At 39.0% G+C, this 21,124-nt stretch overlaps 2 protein-coding genes and 1 pseudogene across 3 annotated transcripts; 2 read left to right on the top strand and 1 right to left on the bottom strand.

Annotated features, from left to right (window-relative positions):
• Window positions 1–983: 983 nt before the first annotated feature.
• LOC114476509 (transmembrane protein 150A-like) lies at window positions 984–8,763 on the top strand. Of its 2 annotated transcripts, XM_028468091.1 has the most exons (3): window positions 1,076–1,161; window positions 5,651–5,973; window positions 8,364–8,763. In XM_028468091.1, exons 1-2 carry the CDS (start codon window positions 1,107–1,109, stop codon window positions 5,884–5,886), a joined length of 291 nt encoding a protein of 96 aa, XP_028323892.1. In that variant the 5' UTR covers window positions 1,076–1,106; the 3' UTR covers window positions 5,887–5,973; window positions 8,364–8,763. The 2 variants fall into 2 exon arrangements, with proteins under 2 accessions (XP_028323893.1, XP_028323892.1); XM_028468092.1 differs by lacking the exons at window positions 5,651–5,973; window positions 8,364–8,763 and adding an exon at window positions 4,892–5,424 and having other exon boundaries at window positions 984–1,161.
• A 73-nt stretch (window positions 8,764–8,836) lies between these two features.
• LOC114476503 (S-adenosylmethionine synthase-like) lies at window positions 8,837–17,225 on the bottom strand (annotated as a pseudogene).
• Window positions 17,226–17,666: 441 nt separating this feature from the next.
• On the top strand, window positions 17,667–21,124 carry LOC114476508 (transmembrane protein 150A-like). The gene is made up of 4 exons (XM_028468090.1): window positions 17,667–17,845; window positions 18,016–18,085; window positions 18,392–18,629; window positions 20,231–21,124. Exons 1-4 carry the CDS (start codon window positions 17,838–17,840, stop codon window positions 20,464–20,466), a joined length of 552 nt encoding a protein of 183 aa, XP_028323891.1. The 5' UTR covers window positions 17,667–17,837; the 3' UTR covers window positions 20,467–21,124.

Here is a 21,124-nt window from a genome sequence, read left to right as displayed (position 1 = left end):
GTTACCCCCTTGAAGAGGCACAAGGTACGTTTAAAATGTTTGATAATGCTGCATCAATGTTTGGTGTGTCCAGAGTTGTACTTTTGTTGGGTTCTGTGATGTTTGTTTGAACTTATGCACGTGTAGGATTTTATGCAGAGATGTAAGAGCTTAGCGTTTAGCTTATACTTTGTTTTTATATATTTCAGCTCTTACGGTGAATTTGAGGTTTCCTGTCAATAAACCTGTTTCATCAGTAAAGTCTCAACCTTCATTCGGGGGGGTATGCGACAATGGCGTATTAATTTGCTTTCATAATCAAAATTAAATTGTAATTGAGTTTAGATAATTGACTTTGTAATTGTAATTACCATGATAATTCTATAGAACTTTCCCATATTTTACCATTGGGGGAAGAAAAATAAATAAAAAATTGAAACCAAGGGGTATACTGACACAAAATAGGCTCAGATGTCCACACCAAAAACATTAAAACCTATATTTTCACTGATTAGGAAGACTAACAAGGTAATCAATAGATTAGAAATAGAAATTAGATGATAGATATTTGTTTTTAGTGTATTTTTACAGCTGATTTAGGACCCGTTATCATAAGAGATGCTAACAGAAAGCTAACACAAAAGGAAGGTTATTAATTTCAGGCTCAGTAATTGAGAACGTAATTGTAGTTGTCTTTCTGAGGATAAAAAATAATTGTAATTGGACAAAATGTTGGTCACTGGAATCGTGAATAAATTGTAATTGAACATGAGTAATTGAAAGCATAATTGTAATTGACCCCATCAGTCTGCCTATCACTGAATGAACTGATTCTCATGCTGAACTGTTTATTATTGTGTTGATAATGTTTCCTTGTGAACAACTGAGTGTGTTTCTGATGTTTAGAAATAGTTACACTTTGCTTTTTCCTCTCCTACAACAGGTGGACAATGCCAAAGTTCTCCACTATGTCGGAGTAGTCATTGCCTTTCTCACCTCCATGCTGTTTGTATGGCTGCAGACAGCGCTGACCTACAGACTGGCCAGAGTGGAGTCAGAAAAAAGAAAAAAGGATAAAAGGGAAAAAAAAGGAAAAAAATGCTGACCCACCGACCTGCCAGTACAACATGGCCCACCTCCGGCTCTGCATGGCCCTGCTGGCCTTCGTGGCTCTGGTGCTCAGTATCCTTTCCAGCTGTTGACAGATGTCAGTCTTCGAGGCTTCGAGTAGATGAATGTTACATGTAGCCATCTTTGCTTCCTTTATTCAATGTCGCACTCAGTCATGTAGCTGCATGACAAATATTTTACCGATATTCAAGACAATGAAAAGATACTGTGCATGGTTAAGAGAGTATTACGCTCTGTTCAGACTGCAAAGTATCAACATTAAAATATTGGTTGGCCCTGAAAATCTGTGAATAGTTTCAATATTTTCAAACCACGCTTGGCTTTTGCCGAGACTGTATTAAAAAAAAACATGCAACTATTGACTGGTGGACCTGCTTTGACTTTAACCATTGAGTAGCAGGCAGACAATAACAGTTGGATGTTCACTATTTCTCTAATTCTTTTTCTCATTTTGGGAAATTGAGAACTGCTCATGCTCGTTGTTCTGTGACTGATCAGTGAGTAGCTGGCAAACAAGTGTAGAATTAACAAGTTGTAGTGGTAAGGTTAGGGCTGGGCGATATGGCCTTTTATAAATACCGCGATATTTTTAGGCCATGTCACGATACACGATATATATCTCGATATTTTGCATTACCCTTGAATTAACACTTTGATGCACAAAATCACACCAGTATGATGATTCTATATGTCTACATTAAAACATTCTTGATCATACTGCATTAATATATGCCAATTTTAAACTTTCATGCAAAAAAGGGGATATCACAACTAAGTCAAAGTTGACATAACTGTATTTATTAAACAGTGAGTGGCTCAAACATAAAATTGTCAACAGAAAGTGCACGTTCTGTGCAAAATTGTCACAGAGACATTTCAAAACAAGACATTAGTGCAGGATGCAACTCACATGGCATTTCAAAACACAAAATTAAAGTGCACTTTTTGTACATAACGCCACTACAATATTTTAAAACAAATAGTGCCCTTTTGTGCATGTTGTCATTAAGCTGACATTTCAAAAAAAAAAAAAAAGTCCGCGAGTTTAACGGTATGGTCATTTTCAACACCGCACAGACTACAAGCTGCGATATATCGAGTATATTCGATATATCGCCCAGCTCTAGGTAAGGTTTGTTAAGACGAGACAATCTATAAAAGCTGGTAAATAAAAATACAACGTACAGTAAGAGGTAGGGGTGTGCTACCACAATGGATCTTACGATACGATTTGCATGTCACGATACGATATATCCCAATACTAAACAATACAATATATATTGATATCAATAATTACAAATTTCACCTTTACAAGTACAAAATGGTATGAAATACTATTTATTTATTTTTTTTAAACTTGCAAAAACAAGTAAATGCTAACTAACTGTAATTCAAGCACCAGTATCAAAAACAAGTAGGATGTTTATCAAACTGTCATACAACCACATACATCTATAAAAGTGCTAAGTATGTTTTATGAAAATCTTTTAAGCTAAAATGCATTGAGGAGTGACGTAGTTTAACAAGGTCTGATGTGGTTCATTCACACAGTGACTGGGAGTTTACATGCTATGCATATGTTAGTGCCATTACATTTATTTTTTTTTTTTGGTAAAAAACATGATTTAAAAAAATCGATTTCAACATTTTTTTGAATTGACACGATAATTGTGTGGTAAAATATTGCGATATATCACCGAATCCATTTTTCTGACACCCTTAGTAAGAGGAATCATCAGATGATGATAACTCTTAATTTTCTCCTAGATAGTAAAAAGTTCCTCCTTCTTCTGACTTATAGATTATATAAACACAATGGGCCTCTGTGTTTATTATGACTGGTTTAATAACAAGCATCAAACACGGCAAACAATGCATGTAGGGACATCAAAGTAGCATAAATAAATGACTGTGGATTAAAAGCGGCACTCTTGGGGCGGTGTTTAGCTCAGTGGGTATAGCTAAACACCCACTACCCGCTGTAGGCTATAGTTCCTCACCTACAGCGGGTCCAGGTTCGATTCCCGGCCTGGGACCCTTTCCTGCGTGTCATTCCCTGCTCTCTCTGACCCCCTTCCTGTCAAGCAACTGTCATATAAAGGCCACTAGAGCCAAAAAAATCCTTTTAAAAAAAAAAAAAAAAAAAACCACTGTGTGTGAGAATTGGGATACATTTTTTACGTTTTGGAAATACATCAGAATGGAAAGAAAGATATCAAAATAAGATAACACTGAAGCTGGAGAACACAGGTTTGACAAGTATGACTTCATGTTGGGCAATTTAAACAAGCCACTGGTGTTATGGAGTCATTGGTTACAATGCTATCTGGCGACTGACTAGAATTAATTAAAATGTTATTTACCATTGATTAACATTTTTAACAACAATTTTATTTAACATTGAGATACGTTTAGTGCCCTGAACACATTTTCTACTAAAGCAGTGGAAACACAAGTTTATATTAAGTGAAATAAAATTAAATAAATAAAAATCACAATATTGAGCGGCCTGCTAGATAACTGTTTCTGACTGACTCAGTCGAAAATAATACAAAATGCAATTAATGTATGTACCTGTAAAACAACGACAGCAACACTGTCTCATTTAAATAGAAAACCACCGATGACACGCGCAAACATGAACCTAACCGGAAGTTACTCCCAATGAAACATGATTACAGGTTTATTCGAAACACTGGCTAACCCTAGTAGCCTATGATGCTATGTGGTGTCTCTACAATACATAACCCAACGCAATGGAATAGAAAATAACTGCTACGCATTCATTGTCACCACTTCTCACACACACAAAGGTATATGAATGAACAAAGTCATTAATGTCATATAATGTCATCAATACAACTTACTACCGTCAGTTCATTTTAAAGTTACAAGCTAACACCTATGCTAGCACTCCACTAAAAACTGCAAGGGCACAAATAATGTCAGAAAATGCTCAGTTATTCGGGCCGCAGCTTGAAGTGTATATATTACTGATATGTACCATTATTAAGACGTACCTGCTGTTTCCTTTGACTGATTCAAATGTGACCTCTCAATATCACTGTACCGCTAGGTGGACCGATGACTCGTTCAATGACTCCACAAAGTATCGGAAATTCTCATTCCTTCACCTTGAAACGCTATAATCTCTAAACCACATCATAATACACACACAAAAGCTTTTTTACGCCAAAAAATTGTGAATTAGTAAAGTCATAGTTATGAATGAGCATGGTCATCATTACGAGATAAAAAGTCATCATTATAAGATAAGATGTAAATATTATCATCCCTATGTTCCAGTCTCCAGTGATGTTGTCATCAGTTAGATTATTGGAACATTGGTCCTACCTCTACAGTGACGACGACCCCCATCAAACAACCTCATTGACAACTGTGTGTGTTTCTGATGTTTAGAAATAGTTACACTTTGCTTTTTCCTCTCCTACAACAGGTGGACAATGCCAAAGTTCTCCACTATGTCGGAGTAGTCATTGCCTTTCCCACCTCCATGCTGTTTGTATGGCTGCAGACACTGCTGACCTACAGACTGGCCAGAGTGGAGTCAGAAAAAAGAAAAAAGGATAAAAGGGAAAAAAAGGAAAAAAATGCTGACCCACCGACTTGCCAGTACATCATGGCCCACCTCCGGCTCTGCATGGCGGCACTCTTTTAATCCACAAAGTTTGAACTCACGCCTGATATTGAAACATGTAGCAGAAACAAACTGTCCAGGTTTTCGTCCATTTGCAGATTTTTCCTTCACCACGTTTTCCAGACGGTGTTTTCTTCTGGCTGGAGAGCTTAGCCCTACAACTCGCCATCGTTGAGTGGGTGTTCTGCATCACAGTCATGGTGTTTTATGGGCTGTTTGCTATTGAGTTTGGCGGCATGTCCGGAGACACCACGGTGATGCTGTGCTGGGCAGGAAAACCGGGAGCCTTTATTGTCCAACCAAAGGAGAATCACCCTTCCCAAAGAAACAACTAGTCCATACTGTGCCACAGGAAGCCAAACAGCTTCCTGTGGCACACACACACACACCCTACAAAATAACATTTTGCTTCACACAAAGATCTAAGGTCATCTCCTGAGCTGTTTTAGACTGGTTGTCATTAGCACCTTTAAAGAAAAAACTAAATAAAAATAAAAACACACTGAGGTTAAGGTACAACAAACAGGTCACTGTGGTGTGGTGTTGCACACAGATCTACAGGATGCCTTTATTCTCAAATGTTTGTGGCTGAAATGATTGTACCTAAGTTTAAAAAAAATAAATTTGTATTAGTGTGTATTTGGAGGGGCTGAGATATTTACAACTGAATCATTTTGTCTCTCTCTGACCCCCTTCCTGTCAAGCAACTGTCATATAAAGGCCACTAGAGCCAAAAAAAATCCTTTAAAAAAAAAAAAAAAAAAAGCGGCACTCTTTTAATCCACAAAGTTTGAACTCACGCCTGATATTGAAACATGTAGCAGAAACAAACTGTCCAGGTTTTCGTCCATTTGCAGATTTTTCCTTCACCACGTTTTCCAGACATTGCTTTCTTCTTGCTGGAGAGCTTAGCCCTACAGCTCGCCTTTGCCATCGTTGAGTGGGTGTTCTGCATCATAGTCATGGTGTTTTATGCGACGTTTGCCTTCGAGTTTTCCGGCATATCCAGAGTCTCCATGGTGATGGTGTCCATGGGAGAAGGACTGAGAGACATTGAGATGCAACCATTGAGGACAAAGAATCCTAAGAACGATCCAAGCAACAAACCAGACAACTAGTCCATACTGTAGCCTGCTGCCTCACAGCTGCCTTTTTGTATTCTTTTCTAACTCTGGGTTGTGGAGGATTTTAATTTAATTCCTTTGGTTTTTAGTTTTAGACAAACCAAACCAAAGAGGTTTTATGTTGTAAAATCTATTTTGCTGAAAAAAGTCTTCTGATTGTATACATTTATGCCTTCAATAAATAAAAAAACTGACAAGAGTTGCATCTTGGCAGTTCTCTGCCGAAGCTGTTGAGCCAAAAGCCTACCCGCCTTCTCCCCATGTTCATATGAAAAACTATGTGATTTGTAAAGGAGATGTTCAGCTTAATTAGTTTATAAAAGGTTGTATTCGGTCTGTAGTTGTAATCTCTGTTTATATAAAGTGGGGGTAGATGATTTACTGTATGCTGCATCAAGTTCAACAATTTGATCGGCTAGTTCAGTGAGGCGCGCTGTTAAAGTGCGTCTCTGCTTAGCACAGAATGAAATGATTTGGCCCCTCAAATATGCCTTGAGTGACTCCCAGACCGTTGAGTGAGAAACCTCTGGAGTTTGATTAATCTCAACAAATAGTTTGATTTGAGATTGTATGAAATTTGTAAATTCTTCATCTGCAAGCAGTCGTGGATTAAATCTCCATGGCCGATAATTAGCGTGAATATTTGGGAAATGTAATGATAGAACAACAGGGGAATGATCAGAAATTACCATAGCTGTGTAGTCACAGTCTGTGACTAAAGGCAAAAGTTTTTTGTCTAAAAGAAGGTAATCAATACGGGAGAACGACTTATGAACATTTGAAAAGAATTAATATTTGCTTGAAGTAGGGTTTAAAAACCTCCAGACATCAGCAAGCCCATAGGTGTGAAGAAAAGAGTGAATTGCTCTTGCTGATTTAGAGATTGGAGTTGTTTTTTGAAATGAAAATTGTAAAACATGGTATAAAAAAAAAAATAAAAAAAAAAACCCATAAGTTTAAGAAAAACTACATTAACTGAAAATAAACCTGTCTGGCAAATTCCCAACCCTCGTACATTTAGTACAACTCTGTCATCCTGAACGTGATGACCACAGAACCTCTTCCACATAAATCCACACATAGTGTTTGTTTGGTGCCATAAACCAGAACGGAGCAGGCTCCCGCTAAATATAAATCACCTACTGTTAACTGTAAGAGTGAGAACAAATATAACACATTAGGAATAGCAAAATGTCACTTTATGGTCCAGAAATATGATGAAAATCAATGTCCACTTTGCAGAAAAAGTTGAGAATATTACCTCGATTGGTCAGAATTCAGAATACACAAACATGGGCTGGTGAAATCCTCTTATGGACCACTGGTCCCCAGCGTCACGTTCGGAGCCTGTCACGGCAGCTGTGGCGTCCACAAACTCCTTTTCCACTCCATTGTGCGTAATGCGGAGTCGCGCTGGGAAAACGATGCCGTACCGGACCCCTGGTTGATCACGGAGAAGTCTCCGGGCTTCCGTGAAGGCGGCACGAGCCCGTGCGACGGTCGGGGTGAAGTCGGGGAAGATGGCGATGGGCTGACCATTCAATTTGAGCGGACCCAGGGTACGGGCACGGCGGAGCACCTCAACGCAGTCCTGGTCATAATGAAGCTTCGCTATGATGGCTCGCGGCTTCCCTCCTGGGCGTTTAGGAACAAGGCTTCTATGCGAGCGATCAATCATGACTTCCTTGCTCATTTTAAGGACCTCTCTCAATAGTTTTGACACAGCCGCGGTGGTACTGGTATCTGGGCCTTCCTCGACTCCGCTTATGCGTATGTTGGACCTCCGCATTCTGCTTTCCGTATCCTCACACTTTGCTCTCAAATCGATCAGCTCTTTTTTGAGCTCAGATACCGTAGATTGCAGAGTCACTACTTCATCACTCCAGGTGGAGAGGCCGCTTTCAATGTCCTTCACCGTGGCTTTCACCTCATCCACCTGTTTGCATGTAGCTTCCCTGCAGCTAGTGATTTCGTCCCTTACTGATTGCAATTCAGTCTTAATGGCGCCGAAGTCCTCCGCGAGTGCTCTCCTGAGTTCTTCTTTTATCACAGATGAGATGTCTTCTTTGATAGACAGAATAACTTGAGATTTCAAGTCTGCGATGATATTCTGCTCCTCGTCGGTGCTTTGTTCCTCGGCTTCAGTCAGGCTAGCTGCCTCCTCTGGGTTAGCTGCGGTGGCTTTCGGCCTGGTTAGCTTAGCGTTAGCTCCGGAGTATTTGTATTTTCGTAAGCTAGACGCCATGTCGAACAGAAATTTGTGGGCAAAGCGTCACCCTACACTCTTAACTTCCTTCTGATGTAAATGATATACGCATGTAGGTCGAAGAAATAATAGTTTGTGACACTTTTAGCATTGATTAGCGGGAGGCTCCACAGACACGACCTACTCCATTGCTGGCCCACTAGCGCCCCCCACTGTTTGATTTTGATTCAGTCATTTAAACACCGAGTGTTTTGTTTTTCCTTTGGTTTTTAGTTTTAGACATCCTGTGTGTTATCTTTGTTTCCCTTTAGTCTTTTCTATCTCTGCACTCAGGTTAATGTTAGATCTTTCTTGTCGTCTGTTAGTAGCTTTGGTCAATGTTATGTAATGCTTGTTTAAGATTCTGTAAAACATCCACCAATTTTTTTTTCTCTAACTTGGGAGAATTCCTGTCCCTCACACAGTCATGGTTGAATATTTACAAGAACGATGATCCCAAAATCAGTAGATCATTACCATATAATTTAAACGTGTAAACCTCCTCCCACCCTGAGCCGAACAACAAACTCTCCCTGTGCCTTATATAAATATATCCTTTTGTCAATGAAAACCAAAGAGGTTTTATGTTGTAAAATCTATTTTGCTGAAAAAAGTCTTCTGATTGTATACATTTATGCCTTCAATAAATAAAAAAAACTGACAAGAGTTGCATCTTGGCTTGATGTCGCAGCAAAGAGATTGATTTTTGAAAATGGTTTATTTACATTGTTTGGTTTCACAGATTTGTGGTGCAAGCTGACAAACAAAAATTCTATGAACTTAAATTTCACATTGAGCATGAACTTGCAAGAAAGGGGCAGACCAAAAAAAAAGTGATCCGGGGATGGTAGCGTTGGCATCAACGTAGGGCAGCACTGGTTTTAAACAATGCCAAATTGTTAAGACTTTAGTGGTCCACAAAAGACTGTGGTGGGTTATCTATGGTAAAGAAAAGCAGAGATGAACAATTAAGTCCAAATTAAGACTAAATCACTCTCAAACATGCACAGCAGAAGGCCTACAGGTAGAAAAATGAGAAAGGTTGGAAAAAAACAAACCAGCAGGTGAACAATCACACATTAACATCCCACTGCATCCTAATGACCCGTCTCTACAAACAGCTTCCTGTGGCACACACACACACACCCTACAAAATAACATTTTGCTTCACACAAAGATCTAAGGTCATTTCCTGAGCTGTTTTAGACTGGTTGTCATTAGCACCTTTAAAGAAAAAACTAAATAAAAATAAAAACACACTGAGGTTAAGGTACAACAAACAGGTCACTGTGGTGTGGTGTTGCACACAGATCTACAGGATGCCTTTATTCTCAAATGTTTGTGGCTGAAATGATTGTACCTATATTTAAAAAAAAACAATATGAGTGTTTATGTGCTGGAAAGTTAAGACCTGTTTCTCAGATGTCTTTGACACTGACTCCCTTCTCACCAAAAGAATGTCCCACTACTCGTCACTCTGAGACTCACTTAAAGATGTCTTATCTCTCCCTAACTTTAAAAAAAAAGGTCATCAGTTGATGAAGCAGGCAGTTGTTGCAGAGGCATCTTGTTGAGTATTCAGAAGACAAGTTTCTTAGGCTGTTCCCAGGAAAACTCTGGTCGGCCAAAGTGTCCATAAGAGGCGGTCTGCTGGTAGATAGGCCTCTTCAGATTCAGCTCCCTGTGAGGGGAAAGCAATCAAGACATCAATTCAACATGAGACTTGTTTCATGTACTGTATTAAGAACGTGTAGGATTTGATATCCGCATTAAAGCAGATCATTTTAGTTTAGGGGCCAAATACGGACCAGTTTGATCTCAAGTGAGCCGCAGATTATAGGCAGGAAAACAAGAAATTTCAACAATAATATGCCCTACTTTGCACTTCTGCCTTTAAAGTATAAAGGCACTGATAATATCCAAGAAATAAGTGAGAGGTCAGGATCTTTGCCTAATTTAATTGATTTTGTGATTAATTTGTGGAAATTTTGTGGAATAGTGTAGAGTTATTTTAACACATTGTTTTTAAAAATGATTTCCAACATATAATATAAACATGGGGAAACTGAGTGCTGGCAAATAGTGTAAAGTTTAATTGAAAATGTGTATTTTGAAGGACTGCGATATATACAACCAAATTAGTTCAATATTTTTCTTCCATTTTGACTTTCTCCTGCGGGCCAAATTGGATGCTCTAAAGGGCCGGAATTGGCCCCCAGGCCTTGAGTTTGACACATGTGGCATAAAGGGACGCTGTGTTTATCCAGACAAACCACACATTTCAGCATAGTTGATGTATTTGTATCGTAAAAACGTCCCGAACTATTAGGAAAACAGTTAATGACAGAATAAAAATGTAAACATAGGAATAGCATAGCATGAGCTGTGTGTTGATAATGCAGTTTAGGTTCAGTGAGTCTATAATTGATGAGGACTGTGTGTTTGACTTGTGAACGACTGGCACCCTCTCCTGGGTGTACTCTGCTTTGCACTGTAAATAAACTGGGAGAGGCAGAATCAATCCATGACACTAAATCAAAGTCTCAGTCTACGATCTGCTAACAATGAAACACCCTCAGGTAAAGCTCTGTGTACGTATTTATCAACATCACATTCATCCATTGCTGTCATTAATGTCATTTCTAGTTCAATTCTACTTTATTTATATAGCGCAAAATATAAAGTCCATAGTAAGAAAGAAAGAACCCAACAAGATCCAAACGAACAAGTATTTAGTGACAGTGGGAAGAAGAAATCTCCAGCGGAACCAGTTTCAGAGGTGGCAGCCATCCGCTTCGACGACTGGTTGGGGTTAGTGAACAGAAACAGAATAGGATAGAAGGATAGACCACACGAGTGTCCCAGAAAAGTTGAGCCATGAACCATTGATCAGTCCATCCGAGTGTCCCAGACTAGTTGTTTTCTATTAATCATTAAAAGCTATTTCATATTACTTTTGGAGTAAAACCAAGCAGCCAGAATGATGCATCGCTTCATATTAAAGTGTTTGACCTGACGATGACTCCCGGCCTCAGATCAAAGTTCTTGTTGACAATGTGGAGCAGTTCGGACTCTGTTTTCTGTGAGGACCCGTAGGTAAACAAGGAGATAGACAGAGGGTGGGCCACGCCGATAGCATAGGACACCTGTAACACATGTACCCAGTGGAATACATGAATGTGAACTTTAACCAGGACCTGTTTGGGGGAACCTGGGTTAGCTCACCTGGACCAGAACTCTCCTGCACAGTTTGGCTTTAACCAGAGACTTGGCCACCCAGCGAGCAGCGTACGCAGCAGATCGATCCACTTTTGAAAAGTCTTTACCGGAGAAAGCTCCGCCTCCATGAGCTCCCCATCCTCCGTAGGTGTCTACAATGATCTTCCTACCAGTCACACCAGCATCGCCCTGTTGAGTGAAATACAAAATAATTATATTTTAGAATTTCCTTCCACAATATTTGCTGCTAAATATCTTTTTAAAATGAGTTTTCACCTGTGGTCCTCAAATAACAAAGCGACCACTTGGTTGGAGATGGTAGACGGTTTTGTCGTCCAAATATTTGGCCGGAACCACAGCTTTGATGACCTGATGAAAACAGTTGAGGCTTTGCATTGCTCAGAGTTTGGTTAAGGCTGTTAGTGAAGCTGTACCTTCTCCTTCAGGACCTTCTGCTGCTCCTCCAGAGAGATGAAGTCATCATGTTGGACTGAGATCACGATGGTGTGAACCCTTTTGGGGATCACGGCTCCGTCCTTCTGTTCGTAGTGAACCGTCACCTGAAGGCAGAAGCATGCCATTTATTCTCTTTTGCAAGAAGATTAAATATAATATTTGCATTTTACTGTCTCTGAGTGAAACAAACAGGCATCCTGATTAGGTCTGATTTTGTCTAAGAGATACATCGGAGGAATTATTACAAGTGTAAAAGAGACTAAAAGAAAGAAAGGGAATAGAAAAAGGAACACCCCGGTTCCATTGCTACAGATCTTATGTATTTTTATTTTGTTTTTCAATTGTTATCATTGTTTTGTTTTTATTTTTATAAAAAAATTCGTTCCTTAAAAACACGTTCACAGTTGTCTCAAATGTTGGGATTTTGGTGCTGACATCTGGAGAGCGCGAACCAAAAACCCTGATTATCCTTTCTGGATCACCTGTGTTTTTGAATCAGGACGCAGCCAGTGGATGTGTCCGTCGCGCCTGAGCTCAGCCATCTTTGAGTTGAGTTTGTGAGCTAACATGATGGTGAGAGGCATGCACTCCTCCGTCTCATCTGTGGCGTAGCCGAACATCAAACCCTGCAGAGGAGATACAAAGTTAGACGACACCCTGTGTTTGACAGAGCCTGCATTTTTTATTTACAGGGGTTTTCTTTGGGTTGTCTGCCGACTGATCCCCCACAGCCCAAAAACATACACGCTAGGTTGATTGGAGCCCATAAATTGGCTCTCGGCGTGAATGGGTGTGTGACACCAGGTCTGTCTGTCTCTATATGTTAGCCCAGGGGTGTCAAACTCATTTTAGTTCAGGGGCTAAATACGGATACAGATTTTAGGTGGAAAAAGAGCAAACTCAACATTAATGTCCCCTGGTTTGCATTTCCTCATATAAATTATAACGTTTGTTTTTATATCAGTCTCCACTTTGGGAATTTTCGTGGAATAATTTGAGGAAAATTTGCCAGATTTTGGAAAAACTGAGAGTTCTTTCAACAATTTGAGATTGAAAATGACTGCCGTCGTGTGATATAAGAACTGGAAAACTGAGCTCTGCAGATATTGTGGAATTGAATTGAATGTTTGTATTTGAAGGGGCTTAAATATCTACAGCTGAATTAGTCGGTAATTTACAAAATGTTTCATGTTTTTTCTATCATTTTTACTTTCTCGAGCGGGACGAATTTGATGCTCTAAGGGGGCTGTATTTGGCCCCCGGGCCTTGAGTTTGACACGTGTGTTAGTCAAATGTCTGTGAACCTGTACAGGAAGCACTATTGACACGAGGTAGAGCAGAGATGAACCTGATCTCCAGCTCCGATGTCCTCCTCCGTCCTGTCAATGTGGACACCCTGGGCGATGTCTGGACTCTGCTGCTCTAGAGCCACCAGCACGTTACACGTCTTATAGTCAAAACCTGAAGACAGGCAACAAAGGAGCGAGAGCTGAGTAGAAATAGTGTGTGCTAGCTTGATTTACGTCACCTTTAGAAGTTGTATTCTTACCTTTGTCGGAGTTGTCATAGCCGATGTGTTTAATGGTGTCCCTCACCACCCTCTGGTAGTCCACGTTAGCACGGGACGTGATTTCTCCACAAAGCAACACCATGCCGGTCTTACACACTGTCTCTGTTTACAAAAACAAGCCATGCAGGTGAAATCAGACTGATTAAACATTTAATCCTCAACTCTGATCCTCATAAAATGTGCCCCTCCTCCAACACTACACTAATTCAGTTCAACCATCCTCTAAAAACACACACAAATAATCCAAACTCTAAAATGAGATCATACTGCATGCACAACTGTGTATTTTCCAAAATAAAAGTTAATGTTTAGATTAAATCAGTAGTCAGTTTGATTACCTCTTGGAAAAAAAAGAAAAAAAAAAAAAAACAGCATTGGTTTCCTATTTAAATATAGATCTATTGAAATCAGATCATATTTGTTGCATATGTATAGTTTTTTATTTGCAATTACTCATTTCAACCATCAAATAAATGCATTTTCTATAATGGTTTTTCTTTCTGAAGTGGTAAATTAAATATAGATCAGAAAGCTTAGTGGGTGAAATTGTGAGGATTTAAAAAAAAAAAATTTTTTTTTAAATGGCTGGATGGATTATAACAGAATTTTACGTAGCTCACTGAACCTGTTATAATCTGCTAATGCATCTGTTGTACTAGTGCACCACAGAAACCCAGCCACAGTATATTATTATAATGTGCAAAAGAATGCACCATTACCAGTATCTACCTATAAAAGCAAGAAAGTTCTGTATGCTTGTGCATTTGTTGAGCAAATACCTCCCTGGCGCGGTCTCTGTTCGACCTGAAACAATGGCTTCCAAATACCCAGAGTGTGTGCATCTGTTATTTTGGAGTAATTTGGCCATTTCAAAATGTTTATTTTAATGTTTGTTTGACAGTTTGTTTGGAAGTGGTTATGAAATACAAAAAATACACAAAATGACAACAGAAATGCACAAAAATGACACCAAAAAAGATACAAAAATACACAAAATGGCTCCAAAATTACACTACAAAGGCAACAATAAACAATAATTATACAAAAAAAAAAAACGCACAAAAAGAACAACAGAAAGATACAAAAATACACATAAAAACATACATTACAGAAAAAATATAAAAATTAAAAACAACAAACATTCATCATGCACATGTCCCATGGAATTAAACCAGGGAAATTTTTACTTTGCACCCACAAATAAACCCCTTTAAAACACTACAGAGTACAGAGTATGTACACCTCTTTGTACAAACACATATTCATTTGGCAATATTTGACAACTCTACTTATGCCCCTCCCACTATATGAATACATACTTCTGACGGGCACTGTACTAGAGCTTAGAACATATAAAAGATCCAAAGAAAAGCTCAAAATAAGATCATAAACACACAATCTGAGCACAAAAGTGTTCCACCCTATTGCTATTTCTTGTTTTGTTTTTGTTGTTAATACTGATAAATACATACACCTACATATTTGGACAGTGACACAAATTCTGGTTTAACAGCTCTGTACATCATTAATAATGGTTTTGACACCTTCACAATGCAGATTGAGGGATCTGCTTTAATCATTTGGATGCAAGGTGTGACCACTGTGTGTGAATGGTGTGAGAATTGGGATACATTTTTTACGTTTTGGAAATACATCAGAATGGAAAGAAAGATATCAAAATAAGATAACACTGAAGCTGGAGAACACAGGTTTGACAGGCATGACTTCATGTTGGGCAATTTAAACAAGCCACTGGTGTTATGGAGTCATTGGTTACAATGCTATCTGGTGACTGACTAGAATTAATTGAAATGTTATTTACCATTGATTAACATTTTTAACAACAATTTTATTTAACATTGAGATACGTTTAGTGCCCTGAACACATTTTCTACTAAAGCAGTGGAAACACAAGTTTATATTAAGTGAAATAAAATTAAATAAATAAAAATCACAATATTGAGCGGCCTGCTAGATAACTGTTTCTGACTGACTCAGTCGAAAATAATACAAAATGCAATTAATGTATGTACCTGTAAAACAACGACAGCAACACTGTCTCATTTAAATAGAAAACCACCGATGACACGCGCAAACATGAACCTAACCGGAAGTTACTCCCAATGAAACATGATTACAGGTTTATTCGAAACACTGGCTAACCCTAGTAGCCTATGATGCTATGTGGTGTCTCTACAATACATAACCCAACGCAATGGAATAGAAAATAACTGCTACGCATTCATTGTCACCACTTCTCACACACACAAAGGTATATGAATGAACAAAGTCATTAATGTCATCAATACAACTTACTACCGTCAGTTCATTTTAGAGTTACAAGCTAACACCTATGCTAGCACTCCACTAAAAACTGCAAGGGCACAAATAATGTCAGAAAATGCTCAGTTATTCGGGCCGCAGCTTGAAGTGTATATATTATTGATATGTACCATTATTAAGACGTACCTGCTGTGTTTCCTTTGACTGATTCAAATGTGACCTCTCAATATCACTGTACCGCTAGGTGGACCGATGACTCGTTCAATGACTCCACAAAGTATCGGAAATTCTCATTCCTTCACCTTGAAACGCTATAATCTCTAAACCACATCATAATACACACACAAAAGCTTTTTTACGCCAAAAAATTGTGAATTAGTAAAGTCATAGTTATGAATGAGCATGGTCATCATTACGAGATAAAAAGTCATCATGATGATTTAGTGAAGTCATAATTATAAGATAAGATGTAAATATTATGAGATAGAAAGTCATAATTACGAGATACGAGCATTCTACCGACACACACTGTTACCATTCTTATTTACACTTTGAATGATAATTCATTCAAAACACATATTGTGGCTGTTTATTCAGTTCTTAGAATTCAACACTTGGTACATAGTGTTGAAAATAGTAGCAGTACATAAAAACGTCTTTATTACAAAAATGATCCCGTCACATTTGGAAATTTAAATCGAAATTGTTCTCTTTCTAATCCCATGGTTATGATTTTCATTTTGGGCAGGGCATCCTCCGGCAGTCATCATAGTATCCATTAGGTACAAATTCAGAGAGAACGTGCAAATTAAAATCTAAAAGAGGCAAATCTAATTTTTAAATTTTTTTTTAAAAAAGCACCAACTAAGTGAAAATGATGTAATGTAAGCGAGATGTTTTTTTTAGGAAAACAGAAACGCCGTGTTTTTTTTTTTTTAAAGCGCATGACAGTCTGTCTGTTTGGAAACTAGACCTTTCTGAAGCGTCCTTGAACGCAGCACTCTGGGCGGTGTCGGTGTGAGTCAATGGAAAAACCGCGTTGTGCGTGGGAGGCAAACAGCACGTGATTGGTTCAAACACACACTAACCTTACTTAACAATAGCTTTAAATATGGCAAAAGGTGGTAAACAGAGGACACTAGCACACAGCTAATACAATTTGTTGGGGAAACTTGTTTATGAACACTTGGAGTCTGTTGTCTGTGTAATTTGTCTCTGACCTTAAAAGGGAGAACAGATTTTACATTTGTCTCGAACTGTCTCATTATAGCAATCCCATAACATTGTGGAATTAATCACCTAATGAAAGGTAGCACAGTTCTAGACTGTAGTGGGTTCGATACAAGAAAACGATATGGCTTAGTCAGCTTCGTGTTCTGGTGAATTTATTGTGCAGGTCCGCCCAAAAGTGCAAACAAAAAAAAATGACTTTGCCAAAACCAGATCCACGTGCACTTCTTTCTATAATAATTACAATATTTACAACCTGCTTCGTCCTTGCCAAGAATTGGTACCTTCCATGTACTCAGCTCCCCCTTCAAGCACTCACTGCCATCTGTCTTCTTCTTCTTCTTCTAATGGTTTCCGGCAGGCTGTACACTAAAAGAAGCGTAATGCTGCCCTCTTCTGTTCACTTAGAGTCACTCCATTTTAGATTCTCAAATAGAGGTTGGTAGATTAGAGATACCTCACGACTGCCTTATCTATTAAAATCGAACTGCCATCTGTCATGTTGAAGGCCCTTTATATAGCCTGAGGCCCCGCCCCAACACAATGAAAATAAAGAAAACCAACAGTCTCACTACACACAGAAACGAAATCACAAGATAAGTATTTTTAGCAAACTACACAAAGAACTAACCACAATAATCTATTTACTAATGACTCAAAAATTCCCCAAAAGAGAAAATAAAACAATTCTGCATTGAAACCGTAAAGTCACCTGACATCCCGTGACGTCACTCATGCGCGCCCTGCATATGACGCAATATAATACGGAAGACGTATTCACTCAGGTTGGCTGGGTAAGTTGTATGACTGAGTGGCGTATACCGGTGAAATGTTTGCAACTTGGAGAAACTATGGATGGGAAAGTAGTTGAGCAGCGGCCAAGTGTGCACCCATGGCGGCTGCGGTGGCGGTGACACGAACCCTGAGGACCGTGGTAAACGGATGAAGCGGTAAGGAAAAGCTGGTCTGAGTGAGTGTAAATGTATATGTGTGCATTATCGTCATGGCGGCTCCCCCTTCACTAGCTGACGGGCTACTCCGTCACATAGACTTTGATTTAAAATTCAATTTGCGATTAATCTATCTATAAAGCAAGGAATCTCTGTCTGTGTGTCTGTAGCTCAAACATCTCTGCAGTTCAGGGGCAGACAGAGCTGAGACTTTCAACATGGCTGCTGCTTGGTTCAATGGTGTGCAACGTCAGATTTTTTTTTTTTTTTTGAAGCCCCACCCCCATGCCTCGCTGTAGAGCTAGGACACCTCTTAAAAGCAGTGCTAAGGGGTGTCGACGGACTCAGTGACAGTCCTAGGTCTCCACAGTGACGATGTCATCCCTATGTTCCAGTCTCCAGTGATGTTGTCATCAGTTAGATTATTGGAACATTGGTCCTACCTCTACAGTGACGACGACCCCCATCAAACAACCTCATTGACAACTGTGTGTGTTTCTGATGTTTAGAAATAGTTACACTTTGCTTTTTCCTCTCCTACAACAGGTGGACAATGCCAAAGTTCTCCACTATGTCGGAGCAGGCATTGCCTTTCCAACCTCCATGCTGTTTGTATGGCTGCAGACACTGCTGACCTACAGACTGGCCAGAGTGGAGTCAGAAAAAAGAAAAAAGGATAAAAGGGAAAAAAAGGAAAAAAATGCTGACCCACCGACTTGCCAGTACATCATGGCCCACCTCCGGCTCTGCATGGCCCTGCTGGCCTTCGTGGCTCTGGTGCTCAGTATCCTTTCCAGCTGTTGACAGATGTCAGTCTTCGAGGCTTCGAGTAGATGAATGTTACATGTAGCCATCTTTGCTTCCTTTATTCAATGTCGCACTCAGTCATGTAGCTGCATGACAAATATTTTACCGATATTCAAGACAATGAAAAGATACTGTGCATGGTTAAGAGAGTATTACGCTCTGTTCAGACTGCAAAGTATCAACATTAAAATATTGGTTGGCCCTGAAAATCTGTGAATAGTTTGAATTTTTTCAAACCACGCTTGGCTTTTGCCGAGACTGTATTAAAAAAAACATGCAACTATTGACTGGTGGACCTGCTTTGACTTTAACCATTGAGTAGCAGGCAGACAATAACAGTTGGATGTTCACTATTTCTCTAATTCTTTTTCTCATTTTGGGAAATTGAGGACTGCTCATGCTCGTTGTTCTGTGACTGATCAGTGAGTAGCTGGCAAACAAGTGTAGAATTAACAAGTTGTAGTGGTAAGGTTTGTTAAGACGAGACAATCTATAAAAGCTGGTAAATAAAAATACAACGTACAGTAAGAGGTAGGGGTGTGCTACCACAATGGATCTTACGATACGATTTGCATGTCACGATACGATATATCCCAATACTAAACAATACAATATATATTGATATCAATAATTACAAATTTCACCTTTACAAGTACAAAATGGTATGAAATACTATTTATTTATTTTTTTTAAACTTGCAAAAACAAGTAAATGCTAACTAACTGTAATTCAAGCACCAGTATCAAAAACAAGTAGGATGTTTATCAAACTGTCATACAACCACATACATCTATAAAAGTGCTAAGTATGTTTTATGAAAATCTTTTAAGCTAAAATGCATTGAGGAGTGACGTAGTTTAACAAGGTCTGATGTGGTTCATTCACACAGTGACTGGGAGTTTACATGCTATGCATATGTTAGTGCCATTACATTTATTTATTTTTTTGGTAAAAAACATGATTTAAAAAAATCGATTTCAACATTTTTTTGAATTGACACGATAATTGTGTGGTAAAATATTGCGATATATCACCGAATCCATTTTTCTGACACCCTTAGTAAGAGGAATCATCAGATGATGATAACTCTTAATTTTCTCCTAGATAGTAAAAAGTTCCTCCTTCTTCTGACTTATAGATTATATAAACACAATGGGCCTCTGTGTTTATTATGACTGGTTTAATAACAAGCATCAAACACGGCAGACAATGCATGTAGGGACATCAAAGTAGCATAAATAAATAGCTCAGTGGGTAGAGCGCCCGCCCCATGTACAGAGGCTATAGTTCCTCACCTACAGCGGGTCCAGGTTCGATTCCCGGCCTGGTACCCTTTCCTGCGTGTCATTCCCTGCTCTCTCTGACCCCCTTCCTGTCAAGCAACTGTCATATAAAGGCCACTAGAGCCAAAAAAATCCTTTAAAAAAAAAAAAAAAAGCGGCACTCTTTTAATCCACAAAGTTTGAACTCACGCCTGATATTGAAACATGTAGCTTTATTTTCTTCCCTTTGATCAGCAGAAACAAACTGTCCAGGTTTTCGTTCATTTGCAGATTTTTCCTTCACCACGTTTTCCAGACATTGCTTTCTTCTTGCTGGAGAGCTTAGCCCTACAGCTCGCCTTTGCCATCGTTGAGTGGGTGTTCTGCATCATAGTCATGGTGTTTTATGCGACGTTTGCCTTCGAGTTTTCCGGCATATCCAGAGTCTCCATGGTGATGGTGTCCATGGGAGAAGGACTGAGAGACATTGAGATGCAACCATTGAGGACAAAGAATCCTAAGAACGATCCAAGCAACAAACCAGACAACTAGTCCATACTGTAGCCTGCTGCCTCACAGCTGCCTTTTTGTATTCTTTTCTAACTCTGGGTTGTGGAGGATTTTAATTTAATTCCTTTGGTTTTTAGTTTTAGACATCCTGTGTGTTATCTTTGTTTCCCTTTAGTCTTTTCTATCTGAGCCGAACAACAAACTCTCCCTGTGCCTTATATAAATATATCCTTTTGTCAATGAAAACCAAAGAGGTTTTATGTTGTAAAATCTGTTTTGCTAAAAAAAGTCTTCTGATTGTACAGCTGAGAGGCAAAGAGCAGAGGGTCTGTTAGCGTTACAATACATTCAAAGAAGTCGTTTGAAACAGCTTGAGAATCTTCGAGAACTTCTCTATTGTGTTTTACAAACTGATAAAAGCACCACAAACTGTTTTGGTTTTGGTGAAGGAGTGTTTAGTGGAGTGATGGAAACATACGGAGAAGTGTGAGAAAATGACACGGAGCGGTTTTAAAAGTGATTTTATGTTTAGTTACCCCCTTGAAGAGGCACAAGGTACGTTTAAAATGTTTGATAATGCTGCATCAATGTTTGGTGTGTCCAGAGTTGTACTTTTGTTGGGTTCTGTGATGTTTGTTTGAACTTATGCACGTGTAGGATTTTATGCAGAGATGTAAGAGCTTAGCGTTTAGCTTATACT

The sequence above is a fragment of the Gouania willdenowi genome, chromosome 15, assembly GCF_900634775.1.
Source record: "Gouania willdenowi chromosome 15, fGouWil2.1, whole genome shotgun sequence".
Lineage (NCBI taxonomy): Eukaryota > Metazoa > Chordata > Actinopteri > Blenniiformes > Gobiesocidae > Gouania > Gouania willdenowi.
The sequence above is the reverse complement of the archived record's forward strand: the minus strand, read 5'-3'. Positions and strand labels throughout refer to the sequence as shown.

Bases quoted from the DNA above. Each gene is read 5' to 3' on its own strand.
- LOC114476509 (XM_028468091.1), top strand. From the start codon at position 1,107: ATGGCCCACCTCCGGCTCTGCATGGCCCTGCTGGCCTTCGTGGCTCTG. The intron at 1,162-5,650 runs GTATCCTTTCCA...CACGTTTTCCAG, and splicing joins CTTCGTGGCTCTGGTGCTCA to ACATTGCTTTCTTCTTGCTG.
- LOC114476508 (XM_028468090.1), top strand. The intron at 18,086-18,391 runs GTGTGCAACGTC...CTCCTACAACAG, and splicing joins GGCTGCTGCTTGGTTCAATG to GTGGACAATGCCAAAGTTCT. The intron at 18,630-20,230 runs GTATCCTTTCCA...CACGTTTTCCAG, and splicing joins CTTCGTGGCTCTGGTGCTCA to ACATTGCTTTCTTCTTGCTG.